At 54.0% G+C, this 27,081-nt stretch overlaps 1 protein-coding gene across 1 annotated transcript in view; it reads right to left on the bottom strand.

Annotated features, from left to right (window-relative positions):
- The window catches only part of ASTN2 (astrotactin 2), a 366,183-nt gene that overhangs the window by 137,996 nt on the left and 201,106 nt on the right, over positions 1–27,081 (bottom strand). Inside the window, exons 12-13 of the mRNA XM_074161351.1 lie at positions 16,989–17,155; positions 14,354–14,542 (exon numbers count right to left, since the gene is read on the bottom strand). Coding sequence (XP_074017452.1) covers positions 14,354–14,542; positions 16,989–17,155 — 356 coding nt within the window. The remainder of the gene's footprint in view (positions 1–14,353; positions 14,543–16,988; positions 17,156–27,081) is intronic.

Below are 27,081 nucleotides of genomic sequence, written 5' to 3' on the forward strand. Positions count from 1 at the left end.
AGCACTGCTGGTGTTTTAGTTCAGCTGTTGAACCAATAACTCGACTCTCCACACCGCTCATGCCTGAGCCTGGGTCAGCAGCAGGACCCAAGAGTCCCGTGCCCGTGCCCATCAGCGACATGCTGTACCAAAATTGGACCATTCCAACCTGATCCTCCTACAAATCACCTCCAAACATCCCCCAAATAGTAAAGGCTTCCTCTGGTCCTCACAGCCCCGGTGAGCACTCAGGGACACCCAGCCAGCGGCGCTCACCACCGTGGCACTGATGGTGAACATGATGTTCACCATCACCATCCTCTCCCAAAACCATTTCTAAAGGAAGGACACATGAACCTGCTTTCTGACAGGGAGATGGAGAAGCCATGAGTGATGGGAGCAGAGATCTCCCTCCTGCATTCCAGGAGCAGGCAGCTGGTGGCGGGTAGTGCTGCTGCAGAAGGTCCACCACCAGCAATGCAGTTCAGGTGGAGTGCCCACGGCTGTGTAGAGGGACCCCAAAAAGCTCCTCAGCCTCTCCCAGCTGCTGGCTCTCGAGATGCTGGATCCCGGTGACATCTTCAGTGCTCGTTTATCACCTTTTATTGCCCTCCCCGCCCCGCTCCCCATTTTACAGCTATTTATTTATTCCGGTAAAGCGTGTCTCCTGTGGGTGAAATCCTGCGGTAGGCTGTGGATCTTTCTTCCTCCGGAGTGCCTGTTGGGAACAGGCTGGAATGGAGTGCCGAGTAAAAACAAATTTGGGAAGTTACGGTTCCCACAGCAACGCCGGGTGCCGGTGCAGCAGGCAGGCACGCAAAGCTGGATTTATGCCCTCATTACGGAGTCGGGGCTGCAAGAGGAAACCCATGCAAAGCTCCAGCTTTCAGCCCCGCGCACAACTTTGCAAATATACAGATTATTCCCTTTGGGATTGAAATTTCCCCTGCTTAACCTAAGCTTAAAGGTGATTTTTCTGCCAGACATTTTAAGAAAAGTCAAAAATCCCCATTTTAGAGTGAGAAGGTGAGGACAAAAAGCCGACATATCCCCAGCTAGAGAAAGGGAAGAGTGTGACAACCTGTCTCTTGTTTGCCTGGCACGACTTGCTCCTGGAAGCCCACGCTCGCAGAGAGCAAATCCCTCAGGAGGCAAATGTGTGTGAGCCAGGAGACACGACTTGGTGTTTGGTTTGGTTTGGGATGGTTTAATGAGTAGAGTGTGTATGTATCTACAAGTTACCAAACTGATTCCTCTTGAAACCACAGTTTGGATTACAGTAAAGGGAAACAAAGGAAGATGACGACATTGTGTCAATCTTGTTTGCAGCAAATAAGAGCAGCCCATATTTAAGGGCTTGGTTTAAGCCGCCTTGGTGTATTCAGACTATTAAAGTGAGTCCTTTCCTTGCGAAAACTCAATCCGATAATTAACTGCTCTCCTTAAAACAAAAAAATGGTGCGGGAGCTGCCATCGTTAACACTGGAACCCAGGTAACATCTCCCAGCTGCATCGAGACCAGAGCCCAGAATCCCAGAGTCCACCAACAGTCCCTTCCCTCGGACGGAGCCGCCTCTAAGCTCTTAGCATCTACTGCCAGAGATCTCATCATTCAATGGACTGCTCCCACCAACGTCAAGCAAGAGGAAGCTGATAAAATAGAACCCGGCGTGTGTCTGACCCAACACTTTCCATCTTTAAATTGCCATTTCCTTGTTACTACCCTGCTCATGTCATGTCGCGTAGGTGCGTCACATCACTTGGGCGCATGACATCACTTATGTGCATCATCACCCAGAACAAGCCCTTCCACACACCCCTCTCTGCTCCTCTCCTCCTGCAGGGGCAAAGCAGACAAACAAGTAGCCAAAACCTATCTCCCTGCCTGGATCTGCCTTAAGCGTTTGGCAGTGAAATAGAGAGTGGCTCCACCACTATCCACATCTGGCTGGGGTTTGGCCTCAGCAGCCTTGTCCTGAGCCTGCAACCCGGTGGCAGGGCCAAGAGGACACGTCTGAGCCATGTGCCATCCCTCCCTGTATGGAAGGTCTGGAAAAGACCTAATAGCTGACATAGATGATGTGAAATCTGCTTGTCTGCAAAGGGCTGGTGCTGCTTGGTGTCTGTCAGAAGGATCCATGTCTTGCTCCATGTACCTGCTCTTCAAGATGTCTCCCTCCATTAGCTTCGCCATCGCTGACAGCTGAAGGGCCTGACCTTGTCAGCTTCCATAAGTTCAGCAAATTTCAGCTTTTTAACGACTGGGATGGAAAAGTGCTGTGGAGACAGACAGACCTCCTGGAGCAGCTCATGGAGCTTCTGCCCACCGGGCTGTAGCCACTGGGAGATGATCTGGCGATGGTTTCTCTATGGGGATGGTTTTTCCATGCCTGAGCAAGCCAGAGCTGGGCTGGACGCCTTCTCTTGAATGATTATTTCAGCATCGAGCTGAGCCAAGGCTGTGGGTCCTCTTGCACAGGTTGTTTGGGTGCTGTTTGCAATCATTTCCCGAGCGTTGCTCAAGCAGCTCCGTGCCTGGCGCCCTCATTAGCATCGGTTGTAACGAGGCAACAAATAACAAAACTCCCACTGCCTTCAGGGGAACCAGGACTGCACGCTGGGGCTTCCCAAGGAACCGGCACGAGGCTGGTGCCTGACTAACATCCAGTTCCTACGGGATTTGGGCACGGCGACCCGAAACTGGTGGCTTCTCCACACACCAGCAGCTCTTCCAGGGAAACCCCCGCCTCAGCTGCAATGCCCTGGGAAGTGCAAAACAGTATTTGCCTTCCCGATGTAAATGCAGACCCAGCTCTCTGCTCAGCACACACATCTATTCTCTTTTAACAATTTGGGATCTTAAGCGCTTCTTTTTTTTTTTTTCTTTCCTCTCCTAAGCTTCATCGTTAACCTTTAAGATGGAGATAAGGTGTAAGAGTTTGGAAGGGAATCAGGAGGGACCCTGGAAATGAGCCAGGAGCAGTGTTAATACTGGGCTCCACATCATATCTCTTTGGTTCTTCTTTCCCCCCAGGGTGATTCGGACCGCTCTTGACTACCACCATGGTATTACAAACTCTAATGAGGTTTGGAAAATAAGAAACCCACTGCGGCGTGGGAGAAACTAATAGAAATTGTTTTGTCTTCTCTCTATTAGTCATTAGAAGCAGAGGAAAAACAGCCACAGGCAGTGGCAGGGCTGCAATATCACCACACATTTCATATGCTGGCACTCCAACAAAGTCATTTCAACGCAGTTAACGCTCCCACTTCCCCTCCACGCAAGGCCTGCCGTGCGCCAGCATCCCCATTGCCGGGCTCCATCAAGCCTGGGACAGCCCCAGTGGTGCCCAGTGCCCACCAGCCAGGGCTGCAGCACCCAGGCAGCCCACCCAAGATGCCCAGGCAGGATGCTCGGCCACCCCCAGCTCTGCCCACCAGCAAACCCACCGGTGCGGACCATCGCAGCCAGACACTGTACAGAGTCCAGGGCTGCCCAGGGGCAGGCAGGGAAGGTGAAGGCAGGGACAGGCAGGGACAGACAGCAGCTCCCCAGCGCTGTCATGCAGCCAGAGCATATGGTGAATTAGCTAGGATTTGCGACCGCATCTGCAGAGTCGCATTTCTGTGTGCAAAGTTAATTACAGAAGCCACAAAACAACGCACACAATGAGCTGGGGTGGGGTGACGGCACCTGCAGTGATGTCCCCCCTTGTCACCCTCCCAGGGAAAGGCAAAGCAGGTCACACTGCCCAGGAATGGGGTGCGGTGGAAGATTCGCCAGCCTGGAACAGGTTTCCCAGAGAAGCTGTGGCTGCCCCATCCCTGGAGGGGTTCAAGGCCAGGTTGGACGGGGCTTTGAGCAACCTGGTCTGGTGGGAGGTGTCCCTGCCCAGGGCAGGGGGTTGGAACTGGATACTTTTCAAGGTCCCTTCCAACCCAAATCATTCTATGATTCAGGAGATCTCCTGGGTTATTATCCCACATGCCTTAAGGGTAGGATGCAGCAGGGGATGGGAGGACTCCCAGCAGAGCTCATCCACCCCTTTGGGTTCAACTGATGGTGCCCAAACCCAAACCAAGCACTTGCCTTCAGGTTTACGCCGCCACGAGTTACACTGCAACATCCAGAAGGGCAAATCCTCCATCTCTGGAGAGATCACTTGGGATGGGAAAGAGCAAGACAAGATTTTCTGCGGCACCGAGGACTGCATCCAAGCCCTGCTGCTCGCTCGGAAGCAGGTACGGCTCGACAGCTGGCAGAGCTGTGGAGCGCTCAGAAATCCCCGTGCTGGTGCCCGTTCCTGACTGTGTTGCCTGCAGCAAGGATTCGCATTGCTAAGTCAATGTCAAGCCGATTTAGTCCTTGGATGGGGAATCACCATCAACCAGCCCTGGCACTAGTGAGGTAGAGCAGTGACAGGCTGGAATGTGTCAGCCTTGTCCCCAGAGGTGCCGCTGGAGCATGTGTTAATGGTGACCACCAAAGGAGTGCCCACAGCATGATGGAAAACCCCTGCTATTACAGCTTAAAGTCAGGTGATGATGATTTACTGCCTCAGACCCTCCCACCTCCCTCTCTTCTTTCTTTTCAGCTGAACATCACCCTTATTTTCATGTGTCCTAAGTGGGTGCAGGGCCCCCGTGCCCCAGGAGCGGCTGCACCCCACACCGGATGAGGAAAGAAGGAGAAGCGATTCCTCTCTGCAAGCCTGTACACCACAGCAAGGCTATAAAGCCAATAAGGACCCCCTGGGATGAAAGGCACTCTATAAATCTGAGCTGTTATTATTATAAAACCAATCTCCACCGCATCTCTTAATAATGCAGATTAACTATGCAATAACACCAGTTATAATTAGTATCATAAAAGTCCGAGAAGGGAAAGGCTAGCAGGTCAGCGAGTCCATCCCGCCGGCTGCTCCCGGGTGCCCTGGAAGCTCAGAAAAGCGAAGGCTCGGCAGTGCCGGGCACCATGAAGGGAGTGGGGACGAGGAGGGGATGGGACGGGACGAATCACTGCGCCTCTGCCAAACCCAGGAGGGGAGCAGAGCCCGACGCCAGCCTCTGGTCCCTCCTCTCCTGTGCGGGTCCATGTCCTCTCTCTCAAACCTCTACCCTCTCCTCACAGTCAGGTCTCCAGACAAGGGTGTCACCATCAGCTTTTCACAGGGTGGACCCTGAAGACCTCACCGAGCCCCTGACAGTCCCCCTCAGCTGTGTGTGGGGACATGGGTGTCCCCCAGGGGCACAGGCTGATGACAGCAGGGCAGACTCCTTGCAGGAGGAGCGGGTGTCCCAGCCCACCTCCCCAAGGGAAGAGTTTCCTCCCCCAGATCCTTCACCTCTTGTCCCATGAGAAGCTCCCAGCCTCAGGCCTAGGAGACATGACCTTCCCATATGCACGTGCCTTGCCCAGCAGCATTCCCAGACTGGGATCCTGCTCCCATCCAGCCCAAGGACCAGAATTCCTCAAACAACCCAGCCAATGCATGCATCCCGAGTCCCAACGCTCGCTGCCTTCCTCCACCTCCCACTCCTTGGTACTCAAAGGCTGGAAGTCCAGATGGAGAGCAGTGACAAGTGGTGTCCCTCAAGGGTCTGTGCTGGGACCGGTACTGTTTAACATTTTTATCAACAACATAGACAGAGGGATTGAGAGCACCATCAGCAAGTTTGCAGATGACACCAAGCTGTGTTGTGTTGTCGATACACCAGAGGGATGGGATGTCATTCAGAGGGACCTGGACAGGCTGGAGAGGTGGGCCCAGATGAACCTCATGAGGTTCAACAAAAGCAAGTGCAGGGTCCTGCACCTGGGCCGAAACAATCCTCGGTATAAATACAGACTGGGGGATGAGATAGAAAGCAGCCCTGAGGAAAGGGACTTGGGGGTGCTGATGGACGAGAAGCTGGACATGAGCAGGCAATGTGCACTTGCAGCCCAGAAGGCCAATCACATCCTGGGCTGCATCAAGAGATGTGTTGCCAGCAGATCCAGAGAGGTGATTCTGCCACTTTGCTCTGGTGAGACCTCACCTGGAGCACTGTGTGCAGGTCTGGAGCCCTCAATATAGGAAGGACACGGACCTGATGGAGCGGGTCCAGAGGAGGACCACTAAAATGATCAGGGGGTTGGAGCACTTCTGCTATGAGGACAGGCTGAGGGAGCTGGGGCTGTTCAGGCTGGAGAAGAGGAGGCTCCGGGGAGACCTCATAGCAGCCTTCCAGTACCTGAGGGGGGCCTACAGGAAGGCTGGGGAGGGTCTGTTTACAAAAGCCTGCAGTGACAGGACAAGGGGCAATGGTTTTAAGTTGGAGAAGGGGAGCTTTAGATTGGATATTAGGAAAAAGTTCTTTACTACGAGGGTGGTGGAACACTGGAACAGGTTGCCCAGGGAGGTGGTTGAGGCCCCTTCCCTTGAGATATTCAAGGTGAAGCTCGACGAGGCCCCTGGGCAACCTGGTCTAGTTGGGGGTGTCCCTGCTGACTGCGGGGAGGTCGGACTAGATGACCTTTGGAGGTCCCTTCCATCCTGGACCAATCTATGAATCTATGAACCCTGACATCCTCCTCGCCTCCAGGCTGTGCCCACATGGCCCCGGCCCTTCTCCCCTGCGGTCCCCGCCGGCGGTGGGAAGGGCAGGAGGGAGGGCTCCCCGCCTGGGCGCAGCTCTGCTCTGCCCAATTAGCGCTGCTGGGTGACAGGCTCTGTTTGCGCTGCGTGATTAGCGGTGGAAATGCAAATCTGAACTTCCTCCGCCGCAGCAGCTAACAAGATAATGAATATTTTCATCAGCTGCAGAGAATACAAACATCTGCACAGACACAAACGCGCTGCCAGGGCTCGGCAGGGGGGGGGGTGGGGAGGGGGAGGAAGCGGGGAGCAGGGGCGCAGGCTGGGGGAGCATCCCTCACTGCGGGGGCAGCAGCTCTGCTGCTGGGGGAAAGGAATGCTCTGCCACCGCTGGCTGGTCCCCAAGCCCAGCAAGAGCCAGTGGGTGACACTCCATCGCCTTTGGTGGGTGCCGGTACCGTCTCAACAGCAGCCCCTTGGCTCTGGACTGTGCCTGTGACTGTGAGCGGGTTTGGGGTACAAACCTGGGGTACCCACATCTCCCGGGGTACCGTGCCGGCTCTGCCCTCTCCTTTCCCCAATCTCTAGGGCGTGAGCTCCCCATTGAAACGTTGATTCGATGGTTTGCACGGCTGCTTTCAGGGCGTGGACCGAGGCGAGAGCTGCTTGGCTTTTCCTCAGCCTCAGGATAAAAGTGGGGAGCTCAGCTGTGGTTTTTAACACCCACCTATTCCTTTGTACCAGCACCGCTGGGGCTCAGGAGGGGCTGGGGAAGCCCCAAGTCCCTGATGTGCCATTAGTTTTGGGCACTGGCCGTGCCAGGAGCTTCCACCCCGCTGTCTCTCCAGCTCCCCAGGGCTCAGGCACACGCTGGGAACGGTGGGGCTCTCACGGGCCAAACAGCAGAGACCCACCCTGTGCGAGGTTATCCCACTGCCTGCACAGACTGGAATGAAACGGAGCAGCTCAGGGGCACATCCAGAGTACGGATGGGGCAGCACGAGCAGGGGACAGCTGTGACAGCCATGCCCACACTGGCCTGCTCCTTAAATCCTACCCACACCAGGCGCAGAACGAGCCTGAAAACCTCTAGCACTTAAAATACCTCTATTACCAACATCTCAATCAGTGTATTTTAAAAAACATCTCTTCCACCCCGGGCCCCTGCGTTGTCTTTAGGGTATCGCTGGCACAAGACTTGCTTTTGTTTTGCTACAAGAATAAAAAAACCGCCACTGATCCGGTGCAAAAGCGCGTGGCTGCAGACTGTGGGAAATCCCAGCTCAAAGCTGCACAATCTGTTCTCCTTCTCGGTGGGATGCTAACTTTGAAGCAGAGCCGGGCTGATGCGCGCAGGATGCAATGCTAACCGAACTGACGGGGTGCTGTGCTAATTGCATTAGTCATTTATACACTGGATTGATAAAAAAATCTCAGTGCTCAGCCTGGCCAGTGAGGATGCGCTCAAAATACACGGCGTGTGTCTATGTGCGACCTGTTGCGGGCTCTGAAAGGGTTGGATGGACTCAAAGGAGCCAGGATGTCCCTGACGCTAGGTTGAGAGGTAGAAAAAATGGGATTGAGGAAAAACGGCTCAGTTTTTTGGGGCAATTGAGGAAAACCAGCTCTGACAGGGGCCCTTTGGGGGCTTCAAAAGCCACTACGTGTGGCATGGCCACAAGCAGGTACCAGGAAATCCCAGCTCCATAAGGAGCATCCCCAGCTGGGAGCAGGCAGTGATTCTGCACAGTGTAGACGGGGAACAGGGCAGAGAGCGGAGCATCACATCCCCCCACATCTCCACAGAGCTGCTAAACCCCTAACGACCCCCTTACCTGCGGCTGAGGACCAAGGCTTGAGGCATTAGCCTGGCTTGGAAAGACATCATTGCTTCCCACTAGTGTGTCTGAGGCTTCAGAGTTGTGAACAGGTAATAGAATTGCAGCAACAAATAATAAAAAGAGGAATGAAATGGAAGGCAGCCACTGGAAAAGAGATCCATCCGTTATCCCGGCCTGAAGGGTAATAGGTAAACAAGGCGTTGGGGTACCGGCTGGCGCCGAGCTCGCCGGCACAGGAATAATAAACAGCGCAATTATAACTTCTGTGCTCAGAGGTTTCAAAGAGAGGGGGAAAAAATATGAAAAAATCAATAGCGTTAATTTAACTAGTTACAGACATTACATTTGCGATGCCGCGGGGGAAGCAGGATGTCCTCGACGGGGCTGGCCCACCAGCTCCCAGCCGGGTGGCAGCAGCGAAGCCCCCACCCAGCACCCAGAGGTGATGCTGCACTGGGCTGATCACCCACCCTGGCCCCCACAGCACCCACAGCCAGGGCAGACACTGGGTGCAGCCTCCCCCAGAGCAGGGGGAGCGATGGGGTGGGGGGGCCATTTCCCAAAGCAGCCCCCCAGCAGGGATGGCGCCGAGCTGTCAGCACGCCCCGCTGTCGCCGCGCCGGTTTATTAAGGGCTGAGAAGCGGCAAGGGGAAGGAGTGACAGATTTAAAATTAACTTGCCAAACTCCCCATCAATATTATGACAATTCCCCGCGTCGGTTCAGCGACCCGGCGCGCCGCCTGACAGCAGTAACCAAGCTGCGTGGAGGCAGAGCCGGCTGCGGGCTGGCAGCACTCGGGGCAAACGGGTGCCCATCCCTCCCCATGGCACCCTGGACACCTCGGTGATGTGCCCAGCAGCTCTGGCTGGAGCTCAGCACCACCTCTAACCCCCCATTTTCCTTCCCCAAGGATGTGAAGAAGCAGCAGCCCTCTTTTAGAGGCGGGGATGTGAGGACCAGCATCCTCCAAGAACCAGCATCCTCCAAGAACCAGCATCCTCCGAGGACCAATTCACAGAGAAAGGTGCTTCCAATTTGCAGGAAGGTGCTCGGCACGGCACAGGATGTCACGGCAGCCCCGCATCCTGCAGAGCCCTCCTCCCTGGTTATGGAGGGGGGAAAAACACTTGGTGCTCCGCAGGTGTTTTGCAGTGACGGAGCGCTGACACAAATCCTCTCCCCCCTCCAGCCACCAAACCATTTTTTGGCTGCTTATCTGCTCCCAACACTCAGAAACTCCCCGGGCTCACTGCTGGGGGGGGGGGCATGGGTGAGCGAGGTGCTCCCCATGTCCCACCCAGAGGCAGGGATGGGAAGGGACCCCGGTTCGGGCAGATGGCTGCTCCCCGGGGAGCGCTCTGCCAAGCGTTGCTCCGACATCCCATTTGCCGTGCAGTAATAATCCAGTGAGTAAAGCTGGCTCCACGGGTAGTAATTTGGGTTTTCTTCATATTAATGGCATAAAAGCAACAGTCTGAAACTGCAAACAGCTCTTAAACAAAAAAAATCTCTATTCCCTCGTGGCAAAGAGACGGCACAGAACGGATAAGGAACGAACAAACAACCCATTTGGAAAATAATCCCCCAGCGATTTGGGGACGGTGCGGAGTTCGGGCTCTGCCCCACCGTGAGGCAATGGGGGGAAAATCGCTCTAATCTAGTCTTTAGTGAGCTGGATCCACTGCTGAGCCTCCCAGCTAGACCGAGAGGTGTGACTGGAATAGATCAGCTCCCATCCCATCTATTTATTAACACTGCACAGGGTTTCGCCAAAGAGTAGAACCTTATTTTTTTTAAAAAAAAGACAGGGATACCCAGAACAAAACCACTCTGAACACGCTTTTGCCTTAGCAGTGGAAGGAGCAAGGGGGTTTTCTGGTGTTTGATGAAGAGATCCCTCCTCTGCCCCCCAGAAGTGCCTGCAAGGGACCGCGCAGGAGAAGCATCACCGGGGGAGCGCTTTGATTTAAACCCTGGCAATAAAACAGCAGCAGCAGCAATGACGTGGCGCACTCCTCTGAGCAGCAACCTTGACGCTGGCTTGTCCAACAGGTCAGCTGAGCGCTCCAACCACCACAGCGATAATTAGTGGTTATTAAGCCACCTCGGTACAGAAAAAGCCGGCCACAAAGCCTCTAACTCCTGACGGCTCAAGCTGAGCTGCAGGGATGCTGTGGTGCTCACGTCCTGCTGGACCACGGAATCACAGAATGATATGGGGTTAGAAGGGACCTCTGGAGATCACCTAGTCCAAACCCCCTGCCAAAGCAGGTCCTCCTACAGCAGGTTACACAGGAACTTGTCCAGGCAGGTTTTGAACATCTCCAGAGATGGAGACTCCACTACCCCTCTGGGATGTCACTGCTGGATGGGGAAAGGGTCCTTGGCACCAGCAGGAAGGGATGCGTGAGCAGAGACAGGCTCTGTGCAACACACAGGGGTGTTGCACCAGTGCTGGTGTATGTATGGAGCACATACAGTGCCCACAGCATGAACTGTCCTGGCTGTTGCAGTCACAGCAGCCAATATTTGCTTCCTCCATCCTTCCCTTGGGTGTTCCCATCTCCTTGGCCACGCCACTGAAGTCTTTGGGTGCTGCCTGACTCTGTTGGATAAAATGAGGCGGATTAACAAGGATCTGATCAACACCTATAAATACTTAAAGGGGGGGTGTCAGGAGGATGGGGCCAGGCTTTTTTCAGTGGTGCCCAGTGACAGGACAAGAGGAAACAGGTACAAACTTGAACATAAGAAGTTCCACCTAAACATGAGGAGGAACTTCTTGACTTTGAGGGTGGCAGAGCCCTGGAATAGGCTGCCCAGAGAGGTGGTGGAGTCTCCTTCTCTGGAGACATTCAAACCTCACCTGGACACATTCCTGTGCAACCTGCTCTGGGTGGATCTGCTTTGGCAGGGGGTTGGACTAGATGATCTCCAGAGGTCCCTTCCAACCCCATATCATTCTGTGATTCTGTAAAGGGGAAAACCAAACCAAAATCCGAAACAGCACTGACTAGAATTGGTCCCAGGTCTGGGACCTCCACGCTCTGCAGCTCTCCCAGTTCATTATCAGCCTGCTGTGCTCTGTGTTCACATCAAACACCGTCCTCCCTCCGCGTCCTAAAGACATCCGCTGCACATCCCCATCCTTTCGAGCTGGCTGGATGCAATAAAGCCATCGGTGCCACCAGCTCCATCCCAGTGCCGTGCCGAGCCACGGGCGGGAGGACCACGCAGAGGCTCTAATCAGCGTTGCAAAGAGACCACCCCAGCCGCAACGGGATGGAAATACGGCTGTAACTGATAGGTGTTGCCCAGGCCAGGGTGTGCGAGACGGCTTTTCCCAGCACAAAGGCTGCCTCCCAACACCATGCTGACATGCCTGGCGGATTGAGAATATCCTATTTATTAAAGACACTGAAGATGCGGCGACATGGGAAGCAGACACCATTCAAAGGACTGTCACATCTGCATAGCTAAAGGATCCCAGCAGTTATAAATCCCTCTAAAATACTCAGCCCCTTGTTCTGATAGCAGGTTCTTGCTCCTACTTTGCAGAAACAGGCTTTTAATCCCTGGTATTAGGCAGCTTCCTGCTATGTTTCAAATGCACCAAATTAAGGGCTTCTCTAACAGCTGGTGTCTTAATGCTCAGAGAGGTTCTTGAATATCTATGAAAATCAGAGGCAAATTACATCTTTTAGTTAATAATTTCTTCTCCATTAACCTCCTTCTTTTCCCTTGTTAGGAGATGATGTAATGGTGCTTCTATGGCGTAACCCTCCGGCTCGCCGGGCAGGCTGGCCGCGGGGGAGCGAGCCCTTCTCATCACTGCCCAGCGGTTCTACAGCCACCAGGCTACATTCTAATGGGAAAGGGCAGCCGTGCTGACCTTCCAGGTTGCCGAAAGAGTTTCTGGAGCAAGATGTGCCGCCTCCCGCCAGGCTCCAAGCTCCGCCGAGCCAGCACATCGCACGCTATAGCCTAGAACATGCTTTGCAGGTTTGCTTTTGTTTCAGACCTGCTTCTTCCTGCCCCTCATGGCTGTTAGAGCCAGAATTAGTCCCCCAGCCAACGCTGGGCACTGGAAACCTTGTTTGTGATGGTGAGGATGGGCAGAGGACCCGTTTCCCGCTGGGGAAAGCTTCCCCCCACCGCACGCACCCCAGCCATCACCCAGGCAGCGCGGCGGGAGTGGTGCCAGCCGTGGGAAGGAGAAGGGATCACTAATAGCACTAATAAACCTGAAAACCTGTCAGCCACAGCCCCAGGGCTTTGGGCTCTGACCCCCGGAAGATGCAATCCCAGCACTGTGGGTGTTTCATCCCAAAAGCAAAGCAGCAGCGGGCAGCCCTGGAGGAACCATGCCTGGTCCAGCCTGGGACTGCTCAGACCCACCATCCCCAGGACGCTCCTGGACAGCATGACTTGGAGAAGCCACATCTCCCAGGATCAACCAGACCCACAGACCACCTTGCGTGCTTTCCAGCTGGAATTTAGCCCCGAGGACAGGGGATGTGTTTGCTTCCCAGCAGCAACAAAGCAGCCCTGGCTGATGGCTTCCCAACCCTCCTGCTTTGCCGTGTGAGCAAAGGGCAGGCTATCGACGAACTGGAGAGAAAATTAAAGCCTCTGCAGAAGGCAGTTTGGTGCATAGAGATTGATGGCACAAGCTGGGACTGGATCTCATTTGGGGGGAGCCCGTCCGGGTCTGGCATTTCCAGGAGATGGGCTTGGGGAGGTTTTGAAGCCCCCAGACCTGTTCGACCCGCCGGCTCCCGGAAAATTTCAGCTCTGCAGCCCTGGCTCTGCTCTGACAGACCCACTGACACTTGTAACGTGGGAGGGAAGAGAAAGCAAAGAGGAGCCCACTGGGAAAATTGCCTTCGTGTACTGTCAATTCTCGCTTCAGCCAAGGCTGAGCTCTGCTGGCTCCGAGCACTCTGCTGGCTGCATCTTCCGAGCGCCTTCGTGCTGGCGGAGCTCGTAATTCATCTGCCATCAAGGGAGCGAAAGGCCAGAGTTCAGCGTGAATTTATAGCTTTGCACTCAGCTGGGGAAAAAACCACCCAGAAAACCACCGTGGCCAGCAGAGACGAGCACCCCAACTGCAGCTACAATCAGAGCCAGCGACGAGGTCTCGGTGCATTAATGGGAAAGAAACCCGCAGATGCTGGGCAAGGAGGAGTCATGTCTGGGTGGGATGTGAGCTGGATCCTCTCCTGACCACGGTCAGCACTGCGGCCTTGAAACTCCTGCATCCACCTTGGTTTATGCCCCATCAAAATGCATCCGCATTCAGGAGAACTGAAGAAAAAATGAATAAACTCACTCATTTTCCAGCCCTGAATTTAGCAACTACCAGCAAGCTCCCCCCTGGAAGGCAAAGACCTGTGCAGTTCAGATCCTGGTCTCCCCACCAGCATCTGACCCTCAGCGCTCCCAATACCTGGGATGCAGCCTCCAAGCACCCCCTGCTGCCTGTGCTCCCTGGGGTATTTACCTGCACCTTATTTACATTATTTCTTATCATCCTACATCCGTGGCTCCCCCCAGTACTGTAACTGGGGGGGCACTGAATAAAACCAGCTCGCACAGGCTGAAACCACGCCAAAGGAAACGCTCTTTCATACTACATGCAATTAAACGGTGGAACTCATTGTCGTAGGATACCGCGGAGATGAAAGACATCAGTGTTCAGAAAGAGATGAGGCAACACAAAGCCCATCGAAGGCAATTAAACACTCATCTGACGAGATACGCTCTGGCCCAGAAGGGTCTTATGCTGCTGCCTGTGGGAAGGACGAGCAAGAAGAAAAACCACAGATGCTGCTTGTCCTCTTGCTCTCTTCCCCAAGTGAACGTGTCAGAGATGCTGGCTCCGCACCAGAGGACCTTGGTCCCATCTCACCATCCCAATGCTCCCCAAACTAGGAGCAGAGCCGGGCCATACCTGAAAGTCATCTGGAACACCTGCCCTTGGTTGACGTGCTGGCTCCTGTTGTTATAGCCATGAAGCATCTCCCCAAAGAGGGTGTCATTGAACTTGGCATCCGACTTCAGGCACTTGGGGCCCTCGCAGATGTCAGAGAGCATCAGGCAGGACTTCCCATCCGGGGCCAGCTTGTACTCCTCCACACACCTGCAAAGCACCACAAGCTACATGAGATGGGCCAGAAGCAGAGCATGTCACCCCCCCAAGCCCTGCCGTGGGACAAGTCTCTGCCCAGCCCAGCCCAGCCTTGTCAGCTTGGTGCTGGAGCGTGTCCAGAGAAGGGCAACGGAGCTGGTGAGGGGTCTGGAGCACAAGTCTTGTGAGGAACGCCTGAGGGAGCTGGGGGTGTTCAGCCTGGAGAAAAGGAGGCTGAGGGGAGACCTTCTCGCTCTCTACAACTCCCTGAAAGGAGGGTGTAGCCAGGGGGGGGTCGGTCTCTTCTCCCAAGTCACAGGTGATGGGACAAGAGGAAACGGCCTCAAGTTGCACCAGGGGAGGTTCAGATTGGATATTGGGAAAAGTTTTTTGACAGAAAGGGTTGTCAAACATTGGAACAGGCTGCCCAGGGAAGTAGTGGAGTCACCATCCCTGGAGGTATTTAAAAGCCAGGCAGACATAGTGCTGAGGGATGTAGGTTAGTGGTGGACTTGGCAGTGTGAAGCTGATGGTTGGACTCGATGATCTGAAAAGTCCCCTCCAACCTGGACAATTCTATGATTCTAACACCTTCAGCAGCTTCCCAGGAGGGTGCAGAGGTTGCAGAACCCACATCCTCTGTGGCACCTTGGTCGGGCAACCAGCAAAGGAGCCCCTCGGCTCCCAACAGCCGTGCCTCCTGCAGCAGCACCACCCTGCCCTCCCGCAGCCCCCGCTCTCCTGCCTGGGAGCTGCCCCCACACCGGAGAGCAGAGCTGAGCCCACTGTGCATCTTCTGCTCCCCTGTCCCCAACAGCCCCTGCCCACCAGGTACAAACACTCCCCAGGCCAGAGCAAAGCTAAAATGAAGCTCCTGCCCTTTTTCCCACCCCGCAGTGCCCTCCCGCAAGGAAGCAGATCCAGCACGGCTGCTCCTTTGATCTTCGGTCCCCGCTTTCAAGCACATTGTGGGTAAGGTGCAAGTGCTCATCTTCAACAAGACAGTAAGGGAAACTGAGGCAGGCAGCGGGGATGTGATTTAACGACAGACATCAGGGGCATCTTTTGCATACGTGCTCATCCCGCCTCCCTTCCTTCTCTTCTCCTTCCTCCAGCCTTTTCCCCAGCATTGCGGCTCCCAGGTGACAAGGAACCCCCCCATACCCTGCCTGCCCCTTCCTCCCTGTAGCCACAGCACTCTGCTAACATCGCTCCTGCCTCCAGCCAGGCTGCCCTCTCCCATTCCTCTACCGCATTTTACTGCTGCAAGCGGAACTCCCACCCGTCTGTCGCACTTTTCCCTTTCGCCTGTTCCCGAAGCAAAGCTCTGCCTTGAAAAGGGATTATGGAGGGGAAAAAAAAAAAAAAAAAAAAAAAGAAAGAAAGTAAAATAGTCTCTGTCCTTGGGGTTGGAAGAATGGAAGATTGAAATGCAGATGCCCTGCGTGTGTGCAGATGCAGACCACGTAATGTCCCGAGATTTTCTAGACCCTCCCCACAAGGGTTGCTGGTGCCTATACGGATTTCCAACCCCTTCCGCAGGCACGGCGCAGGCAACGTGCTCTCTCTTAGTGACTCAACCGCTCTGCGCTGCTAAACAACAACAAAAAAAGAAGGTAGTGTTGGGGGGGGGAAACAACAGACCAGCAAAAAGGGATAAAAAAACAGAGAGGGAAGCTGGGCAGAGCTCCCGGGGCTGTTCTTCCCCAGGGAGCAGCCAGGGCTGCATGAGGTCTCTGCAGCATCAGGACTCGACGGATGCTTCTCAGAGTTAGGAATTTGTGGTCATTCCCTTCCCAAAAGGGCTCCTTTTCCCTTCCTTCACCCTAATCCTTCCCAAGAAGGGTCTGAGTGTGCCCTGGAGGGTGACCCAGCCGAGGGATGGGATGTGTGGAGCCCCGGGGCCGGGCAGTGGCCGGGGCAGTGATAGCTGGCTGGCTGGACGGATGGCTGGATGGCTGCCTGCAGCTGTGCAGCATAAAGCCAGATAATCACTGAGCTCCTTTTAGAATATACTGCAGCCAGGGAGATTTTCCTGAGAGAAAATGCTAAATTGTGTAGGATTATAGGATCCCGGCCAAAATCAGGGATGAAACTCTATTTTAAGAGAGGCACAGGGGGAAAAAAAAAAAAAAAGTGTAGTATTTCTTAAACAAATCCTCCACCTTCCCCCTCCAACACGCAATGTAGAATTTTTGGGTCCCGTCACGGTGAGTCACAGATCAAACCGTACCGAGGAGGAAGGTGCATCTGCTCACATTGCTCCTCACACTCCCGTACGCTTTTGCCCACAGCCTCTATTCCCTGCTGGAAATCGGCTCCATAAACAGCTTTTTTCTGGAGTGCCCAGCTCCCTTGGTGGGCACTGGTGGCACAGGAGGAGGGTTGGCAGGGATGGAAAGGGGCACAGGTTATTTAGCTGCTGGTGGGAGACGCAGGAGCGTCGGAGGGGACTCACCCGCAGAACATGAAGATGGTGCTGGACGAGGGGTCGTGGGGCAGAGGGAGGGTCTGCTGGAGACAGAGCTGCTCGCAGCCGCCGTTGAAGCCATCCGAGCAGTCGATCCCTTTGGAGTAGTCGTAGCAACCGGTGCCATCCTTCATGGGTCGGAGGTCCTCAGGGCACTGCAGCGAGAGACGGGACTAGTAAGGTCACTTGTGAGTCCCCACCTGCCCTGGAGCCACCTGGTGGGTGCCCTCCCAGGGCCAAGTGGATCTGTGTGTTGTGCTGCTGAACTCCATCTACATCTAAAGGAGATGAGTTCGTCGCAAGTGATGGACGGGGCAGCCCCAAGGGCCTTGCACCACCTTGCACAGCCAGTGGGGAAGGGGCAAGAACCACAGGGCAAGGACCTGGTCTGCTGCCAAAGCCATACTCCCCATCCTCTCTTGGGAGAAGAGTGAAATCCTCGTGGCAGCAAAATCACACAGTGAGGAAGCCTCAAGCCAGCGTGGGGTGAAGCGTGATGACCTGCTACGTAATGTGCTGGAGAAACCTTCTGCATTTGCTACCTGTTCCTCTGAGATGCAGAGAAGTCCTGTGTGACCCAGAAAAACCATCTCAATGCCTGGGACCAACCCAGAAAAACCATCTCAAGCCAGAAAACCATCTCAGCGCTTGGAAGTGACCCAAAAAACCATCTCAACCCAGAAAAACCATCTCAACCCATGCCAGGTAGGCCAGCAAACGTGACCTTGGCACCATCTCCAAAAGCATCTCGCTGCCCCCCGTGGGAGGAGGCAGCTGCAGACAGGACCAGCCCGTGGTGGAGGCAGGACTGGGGAGGGCAGGATCGCAGCCCAAGCTCATCAGAACAGTTTTCCGCAGCCGAGGGAATCATGCTGACTCACACAAGCTGGGGATCTGGCTCTGGGTATTTAATTTCAGTTCCCCAGCTGGCTTTCCTTGTCCCAAAAGATAAAAGTCAGCAGGCGGCAAATGCCATCAATAAATTGTCACCCAGATTAAAGCTCTCTTCTATTCCACTTGTGTTATTTATCCCTTTTCGCCAAACATGCACGCATACAAACAACAACAAAAAGGCCAGTCCTTGAAAAAATAAATAAATCTTGCCTAGGAGCAGCTTGCAATTAAAAATGCATTATGGAATTTCTTGAAGATGAGTTAGACTGGAGCTTGTACAGGTAGTGATGAAGGCAGGTTATAAATGGCCTCTGTCAAGCAGAAGAAAGGTTATAAAACCGCTATACTTTGTGCTTAAAAAAGAAAATCAATTTTCCGTGCAAGCAAAATGCTGTATATATTAATAAAAGTTCAGGAGACCCTGGACCCTGCGCTCGCTGTCACAGGCTGGGTCCCAACAGGAGATGGGCTGCCAAGCCTTGGTCGCTCTTGGCTACTCAAGAGGCAAACTGCCCGCACGGGACATCACAAAGATGCTTTAGGGAGTCCTGGCCCACCCCATCCGAGTGATGAGAAGTTTCTCTCCACCTCCCAGAAATCCTGTGCCATTTCCCTGTGGCAGCAGCACCAAAGCTGCTTCTGCCCTATCTGCAGCAACCGCGATGTCTGATGTCCCTCAGACACCTCTCTGGCTCCCGTGCCCTCAGCTCTGCAGCTCAGGGAGACCTTCCAAACCTCAGCACCTTCTTGTAGGCAACAGTGGGAAAGGAAGGTTGAGGGGCACATGGCTCTTCTAGCCAAAGGATGTTAGGACAAGGGAAAATGGTTTTAAACTAAAAGAGAGTAGATTCGGACTAGGTTTACAGAAGAAATGTTTTGCAATGAGGGTGGTGAGACACTGGCCCAGGTTGCCCAGAGAGATGGTGGATGCCCCAGCCCTGGAAACATTCAAGGTCAGGTTGGACTGGGCTCTGAGCAACCCGATCTAGTGAAGATGTCCCTGCTCATGGCAGGGGGGTTGGGCCAGATGCCCTTTAAAGGTCCTCTCTGACCCAAACCATGGCAGCAAAGGGCTCTGGAACAGGAGCTGCAGAGCAGGCAGGGCCCCGGAGAGGCAGCCTGGGAACCGGTGGCCCTGCCCAAGCACGGAGCAGCAGAGGACACAGGAGCAAGCAGCTTTCTAGCTGCATATACAGAATAAATCCGACGGAAGAGAGAACACTTAGAACAATCTGTGCTTTCACCGCCGAGCTGCCTGGGAAACAGGATCGGGATAAGTGTGTTTGTGAACCCGCAGATACAACACTTATCTCCTGTGGTCTCCTCCGCAGCTGCCAGCCCCACTGTAAGAATAAGAGCTCTGCAAATTGGTAGAAACACATCTCCCCGGAGGACACGGAAGGCTTGAGTGCAAACAGCATCTTCCGCTCCACGGCACTGCCTCCGCCTCTCTGCTGCTCTCCCCACGCCGACGGGGAGGTCTGAGACTCTGCCCAAGTCCCCTCCGGAGCTCCCGAGGGACCTTCCAGGGTGCTGAAGGCAACTGGATGGGACCGTAAGTCAGCAGGAAATACAGGAACACAGCCAGGGGATCAGCCACGGCTTTTCTGAGCTGTCACTTGGGACTCTCGCCCTGGCACTCATCCCTCTGCTGAGCTCAGCATCTTCCCCAGCCCGCAGAGGAAGATGATGGCTCTTTCCCCGGGACTGGGTTAGCAGGTTGCCAAAGCCCTCCCTCCCTTAGCCCCACTTTGCTGGAGGCCACCCTTGGGATATTCCTCCACTTTGGGCTTTTAATCACCATGAAACGTGTTTCCTCTCTGTTTGTAATTACGCATCCTCATACGCATTAATTATGGCAGGCAAATGGCTCAGCACAAAATTTGCAAAAGAAAGCACCCCCCACCCTCCCCCAGCATCCATCCCCGGCTCGGCACGGAGCCAGCTCTCCACCAGCTGCAGCGTTGCAGCAAGAAGCTCTCCAGGGCCAGAGAGCTTTGGCAGCCAGCGCACAAAGAGGGGAGGTGACCCTGCTTGGTGGGGCTGGGGGCACGAAGATGCCAGGGACAGCAAGGCAGGGGACCGGTGAGCTCTGCCATCAGAGCCAGCCAGCGAAACCAACAGGCAGGAGAGGCATCGCCAGCTGCCTGCACGGGGGCGGGGGGGTGTTTGCTGGGATGAATAGGTGGATGGAGCAATTATTGGGCACAATAAATCTTTACTACACATCTCCCTTCCCCTGGAGCAGAGGATTTGCAATCAGGATGTCCCATCTGTAGGAAACCAAAGCCCATTTGGGTGCAGCTGTGTCAGAAATGACCCAGAAAAAAGCCAGTTTGAGCTAACCCCGTCTCCCCGGGCCGGTGGGCTCTGGGGTGGGCTCACAAACCAGCGCCCGTTCTGTGTTTGCTGGGCTTTTATAAAGGCCCAGATCTGTTATTGCTGACATTGATTTGTCTGGCTCGGGCAGCAGAGAACCAATAATTATGGTGAGTTTTAATCAATCGCCCATCAATTCAGCTGCAGTTCAATTTGCGATCTGCCTTGGCAGTGACACGGGATGGGGGGGGCTGTGTCGGAAAATGATTAGAAAATCGATAAGCAACTCAGCCAATAACTCTGTCTGGGCAATCACGGGTGACACGTCCCTCCTCGGTGGGAGGAAAGCTGGGGAGATGTGGTGCCCCGGCAGCCCCCAGCCAACCACCTCTGCACAGCCTTCATCCCGATATGGGATGGATCCATTTATCCAGGGAAGCAAAGGGATCCCACAAACCGCTAGTCAGTTATTCAAATGAAAAAGCCGTTTATGGTTTTCCACCTTAGACCTGCACTGCTTGGGAACTCGCTTCAAGCTCCCAGACCATCCTTCACCCATGGACCTGACAAGCAAAAATATCTCAGAGCTTGGGAAGAGGGTTTGGTACTTAATCCGCACTAGGGAGAGGAAAAGGGAGGTGGGGGGGGAATCTAGCTCGTAGTCTGCTCTGAAAACCCAGGGAGAAGCCGTTAATGTAATTCCACTGCCTTGCAAATCCACTCCATCCACGCAGGAGGGAATTGGTTTCTCTGATGACGGCCTGCCCTGAAAATTGCTCTCGGGATTGGAAAAGAAAACTTAGGGTTTTTGTCTTTTTCTGCATTGGCACTGAAAATGCAGGTCCTCCAGGCTAAACGTGAGCCACAGCCACAAGGCCGTGACCCTGCTGCTGCCCACAGGTTTGGCCGTCGGCACAACCAGGCACTGGCTTGTCCCCTCCCCACCACACCGGGCAGAGCACCCAGGTCCTTACTTTTGTCATTGCAGTCAGCAAACGGGCTCCAAGTACACACGGGGAATGGATATGCTGAATAAGAAAGTGCTATTTTTACCTGCTGTTTGGAGAAATGAGCTTTTTTCCCTGTTAAATGGCATCTCCAAGGTGACACGGAATGGCACAGCTGGCTGGATCGCTGCCGCGTGCCCACTGCCACCCCTGGAGGCCACCAGAGCCAGCCTCACCCAGGCACGGGGCCACGGTTTGGAATGAAACGGGATGCTTGCACCCACCATTGTCACCCTGGCACAGCCTGCGACACCGCGTGGCTTCCTGCCACCAGCTCTCAGCACGCCTCCTCCACCCACTGCCACCGTCCAGAGCAAACCCAACGGGAGGAGCGTCATCTTCAAGGGGAAAGAAAGCAACCATCCGCCGAAACCCATGCAAGATTGAGTCTTAGAAAAATAACTATCTGGAAGTCCCTGTTGATGTTAGTAAGCGAAGGCCTCTTTTTTTTCCCCTTTCTCGTTTACGACCCTCATTAGCAGCGAGACGGGTGAGGGGGTCACTGGAAATAAAATCCAAGTCTCATTACTGACATGGATCCCCCAGACGAGAGGACACCAGCTCTCCACCTGAGCTGCCTGCCAGCGTTTCTCAGCTCAGCTCCTCTCTTCCGTTATTAAGGTTTTTTTTTTTTGAAAAAAAAAAAAAAGAATATTTAATAAAGTCTTTCTGTAGAGAGTGAACTGCCCTTTTTCTTATTCCACTCTGTTTTCTCAACAAGAGCAGCCTTTTTGTCAGAGATAAAAGCCCAGACTTCTCCTGCGCCAGGGTGTCGGAGGTGATGCTCTGGGCGCAGATGAGCCTGGCTCCTCCCTGGCTCTTCAAAACTGCACAGGGAAGCTGCCACGAGCCCCCCGCTCCGGGTACCACATCCCCATATCCGGATGGCAAGATCCAGGACCCCAGCGCTGTATCCCAGCGCATCTTCCCCCAGCTGCATCCCCAGCACCGTCAGCCTGAGGATGCGGAAAGGGCTGGTGGCTCAGCTCTGCAGTGGCACCGAGCGCAGCGTCCAAAGGCCCTAGTAACCCCCCTTCGTTTAGAGGCATCCTCACTCCTCACCGAGAAACCTCTTCAGCGCAAGACAAAAACATTAATCTGAGGCACTGCTGAGGTACAAGCAAGTGCCAGCATTTTAATGAGATCCAAACTATGCACTGGCATGTATTTTATTTGCTTGTTGGAGCTCAGAAATGATACAAATGCAGTAAACTCCTCTGTGTCCATATATATATATTTATATTTGCAGACAACTGGCTTATTCTGCCTCTGCTTTCTTGGCCCAGAAGGCCCCCGGTGAGCAACGCTCCTCATCATCAGCAGGACCAGATTCTGGCTGTACACAGCCCAGTCTCTACGGGTGAGATTTATCCCTCCTGTCCTAATACTCTGGTAAAATGGGCCAAAAATCTGGTCGCTAAGGCACCCGGCAGTTCCACGCAGTCTCTCTCTCCAGGGCCACCCCTGAGTCACCTCCTCGGGGCAGTGATGTCCCCATCACAGCCCTGGCAGATCCTCCCCGGCACCCCGCTGCGGGGGGAGCATCTTTCCCAGAGGGAAACATTACAACTGTTTTCAGAAATAACAGTCATTATCTTCCCACTCTTTCCCCCCCTCTGCCTCCCTCCCTCCCTTCCCCCTGCTTCCTTTTCCCTTTCAAGATCATCAATCATTATTTTAGCCTCAGAAAATCAAACCCATCTGTCTTCCAGGCTCCCAAGCACACGCTGCAAGAGCTCACGCTCCTCGGCTCGGTGTCCCCCCTGCCCTCCGTGACAGTGGGTTGGGGGCTCCATGGAAGAACTGAAGCTCCAGGCAACGAGGGAGCGTCTTCTCGCCTCCAGCCACCCCATGGACCCTCTCAGGCAAGTCACTGTGGATTTTTTTGCATCTCAATTCAAAGCGGGATGGACTTGTTTCAAGCAGCTGGTGGGATGCTCTGTACATACACACAAGCGCTCAGAGCTCCTGGAGCAAGGAAATCAAGCTAGTGGAAACCCTCCAGCTGCTTTCCTTACACCAGCAGCTCATTTTGGGGTGTGCTGGCACCTCCTGCTCATCGGGGCGTTTCCCCTCCTAGCCACAGCAGAGGCTGGCACCTCCAAAAACCTTTGGGAGACCAGAAAATCCACTCCTGCCCCACCTGACAGCCAGGGTACAGCCCAGCCACCACGTTACACACCAAACTACGACCCAGACCAAACCCAAAGACCCAACCCAGCCCTGACCATAACTCACGACACATCCCAGTCTGCTGGTGAGCAGAGAGGCAAGGGCTGGTGCCAGCTAAGCACTCCGAGGAACACCACTGGAGAAAATGGGGCTTTTATCACCCAAACCACCTCTTCCCAGAGTGGGGAGAGACCTCCAGCTCACCTCGGTGCTTCCTGAGCTATTCCACTTGCTTTTAAATTTGGCCACCACTTGCTACCATGGTGCAAAGCCCCTTTGCAGCGCTGAAAGCAAAGGCAGGCGGGCGGTGGGCTCCCCATTTGCCCCTCGGCTCCCTGCCACGGCCAGCTACCGACACCTCGTGAGACCCCACCTGGAATACTGTGTCCAGCTTTGGAGTCCTCAACACAGGAAGGACATGGACCTGTTGGAACGGGTCCAGCAGAGGGCCATGAAGACGATCAGAGGGATGGAGCACCTCCCCTATGAAGACAGGCTGAGAGAGCTGGGGTTGTTCAGCCGGGAGAAGAGAAGGCTCCGGGGAGACCTCATAGCAGCCTTCCAATATCTGAAGGGAGCCTACAGGAGAGCCGGAGAGGGACTCTTTGTCAGGAGATGTAGTGCCAGGACAAGGGGTAATGGTTTTAAATTGGAAGAGGGGAGATTTAGATTAGATATTAGGAGGAAATTCTTTCCTGTGAGGGTGGTGAAGCACTGGAACAGGTTGCCCAGGGAAGTTGTGGCTGCCCCATCCCTGGAGGTGTTTACGGCCAGGCTGGATGGGGCTTTGAGCAACCTGCTCGAGTGGAGGTGTCCCTGCCCGTGGCAGGGGGGCTGGAACTCGATGATCTTTAAGGTCCCTTCCAACTCTAACCATTCTATGATTCTACGATTCTCTTCCTCAAATCACATTTTCATCACAGGTAGTTACCCGGCTTAACGAGATAAATCCAAAAGCGCAGCTTCCTTGGGAGGGGGGGGGCGCTCGCTGTTGAGCTCAGGGGGCTTCTGCTTCCAACCAGAACACGCATAAGGATTCATCTTCTGCTTCAAGGAGCCAGCTAAACTTTAAAGGGATTAGAAGAGAATGGTTTCCTCCCCATCTCCCTTCCCTTGCCTGCGCACCTCTAACATAATTAGCTAGGTGCCTCGTAAGGCAGGGTATGGATGCGTTTTTATTTTTCAATGAACAATTGTCTGTCAGAAAAATGCAGATTTGATGAAGCTTAAGTGCTTTGTGGGATTCCATCACTTACATCTCAAAATTCATTGGGAAATTAGGAGAGCATTTAATTTTGACAAGGTTGAAATGTTTTGGTTTCCACTGCCTAATTTTGTTTTTATTTCAGGCTGTACACTGGGATAATGCAATACATATCATAAAACTCCAGATGATAATGTTGGAATTAAATGTTTCCCTCTCCTTAATAGAAAGGAGATGTTTTGAAACAAAATATTTTGGAACTTGCACATACATGGGGGATTTCTGCACAGCATTTTGGTTTGGGCTGAAACTCCCAAACACCCAATTTCCCCCCAAGAATATCAGTTCTCAGCTTCCCCTGTGTCATCACAAAGTACCTCCCTGGTCCCCTTGGTCCCCAGGCCACCTCTGGGAGACACGAATCACAGAATTCTCAGAGTTGGAAGGGACCTCTAGAGATCATCTAGTCCAACTCCCCTGCTAAAGCAGGATTTCCCAGAGCACATCACTCAGGACGGCATCCAGGCGGGTCTTGAAAATCTCCAGAGAAGGGGCTCCACGACCCCCCTGGGCAGCCTGTTCCAGGGCTCTGGCACCCTCACTGGAAAGAAGTTTCTCCTCATATTTAAATGGAACTTCCCATGTTCCAGCTTGTGCCCATTGCCCCTTGTCCTATCGCTGGGAACCACTGAGAAGAGTCCGGCTCCATCATCCTTCAACCCACCCTTTAGGCACTTGTGAACATAGATGAGGTCTCCCCTCAGCCTTCTCTTCTCCAGGCTAAAGAGCCCCAGCTCTCTCAGTCTTTCCTCATCAAGGAGATGCTCCAATCCCTTAATCATCTTAGTTGCCCTACGCTGGACTCTTTCCAGTAGTTCCCTGTCTCTCTTGAACTGGGGAGCCCAGAACTGGACACAGTATTCCAGTTGTGGTCCCACCAGTGCAGAGGAGAGGGGGAGAATGACTCCCTCGACCTACTGGCCACACTCTTCCCTACGCAGCCCAGGATCCCATTGGCCCTCTTGGCAACGAGGGCACATTGCTGGCTCATGGAAAGTTTGCTGTCCACCAGGACTCCCAGATCCTTCTCCTCAGTAGTGCTTTCCAGAAGATCCACCCCTAACCTATCTTGGTGCCTGGGGTTCTTCCTTCCTTCCTTCCATGTGATGGAAGAAGGAGTCTGGGGCGGTAGCCACTACCCCACTCCTTCATTTCTAATCCTGTTTCTCCCTGAAATGGTTACGCTCTGAAATTAAGCCATTTCTCTGCCCCACTTTGCAGCAGCTAAGGGACAGCCCATCATTTTGATGTGGAAAAGAGCAAAAAGGGAAGGATTAGCTCCAGACAGGCTGTGCTAAGGCTTAGCCACCTGTGTGGACCATGCCAAATTTCTCTTCCGTCTCTGTCTAAAAGGCTGGGACTAACACCGCACCGGTGTCACCGTGGGCCACAACTTCATTAACAGGCTCTGTAGAAGATGCTGTTCCTTCTGCATTCCGCTGAGCCAGACAAACTCCCTCCTGCCTGACAGGCTGACCCCTCATTGGGAAGAAGAACAGTTCACATCGTACTTGGAGCCAAACTATACTTTTTTCCTCACTCAGATTAGAAATAAATCTGTGCTAGAGGAACCCCAGTCTGTGAGCGGGGAGATGATGATGGTCAGCAGCATTCTCATGTGCAGAAGAGCAGCACCTGCTGCCTGGGCTCAGAGAGCTCTCCTGCCTCTTGCTAACTCCTCTCCCAAGGTGGGATGGATCCTGGACCATAGCCACACTCTTAGCCTTTCCACATCCATCTGCGACATCTTTGACCTCTGTGGCACAAGTCACTCTGTTCTGACTTAAAGGACTAACTCACCACCATCTACAGGCACCACAGATGTTGCAGAACCATCAGAACACACCACCTGCACCCACCTGCAGTTGTGATGCTGCTCACACAGGAGGGAAACAAGGGGTGTCCTTCTGCTGCAACCTCAGCATGGGACCCCGAGTTGCCTTCCCCACCACCAGCTGGGCAGCTTTTGCCCTCCAGCTTCTCCAAGAGGTTCTCAGAGTGATGAGACCCTATCCTGAGAGGCACCACAGGGCTCAGATAGGGACCTTCACTGCAGGCCTGTGCCTGCTGCTGCCTCCTTCCACAGTGATGCCAAGGATGCCCAACACACACCAGAGGGGCACCGTCCACCCCCTCACCCAGCTCACGTGCCAAGACCAAAGCTCACTGTCCTTAGGGAAAAAAAACTCACCCTTCTTATTCCCCTGAGGCTACAGTCCTGCCTTGCCCCATGGGGCTTGCAAATGGCATGGCCATAGGGTGGCAGATGTGAGTGGCCCCCCATCTTCTCCCTGAGCAGATAAGAGGACTGGCATCAGTGAGCAAAGCCAAACTGAGAGACAGGTGGGGAAACCTGAATTTAAGCCTCATTACAGGTGTTTCCTTCAGTCCCTCAAGGCCAATCCACAGGTTTTCATCTCAAATT

The sequence above is a fragment of the Numenius arquata genome, chromosome 19, assembly GCF_964106895.1.
Source record: "Numenius arquata chromosome 19, bNumArq3.hap1.1, whole genome shotgun sequence".
Classification (NCBI taxonomy): Eukaryota; Metazoa; Chordata; class Aves; order Charadriiformes; family Scolopacidae; genus Numenius; species Numenius arquata.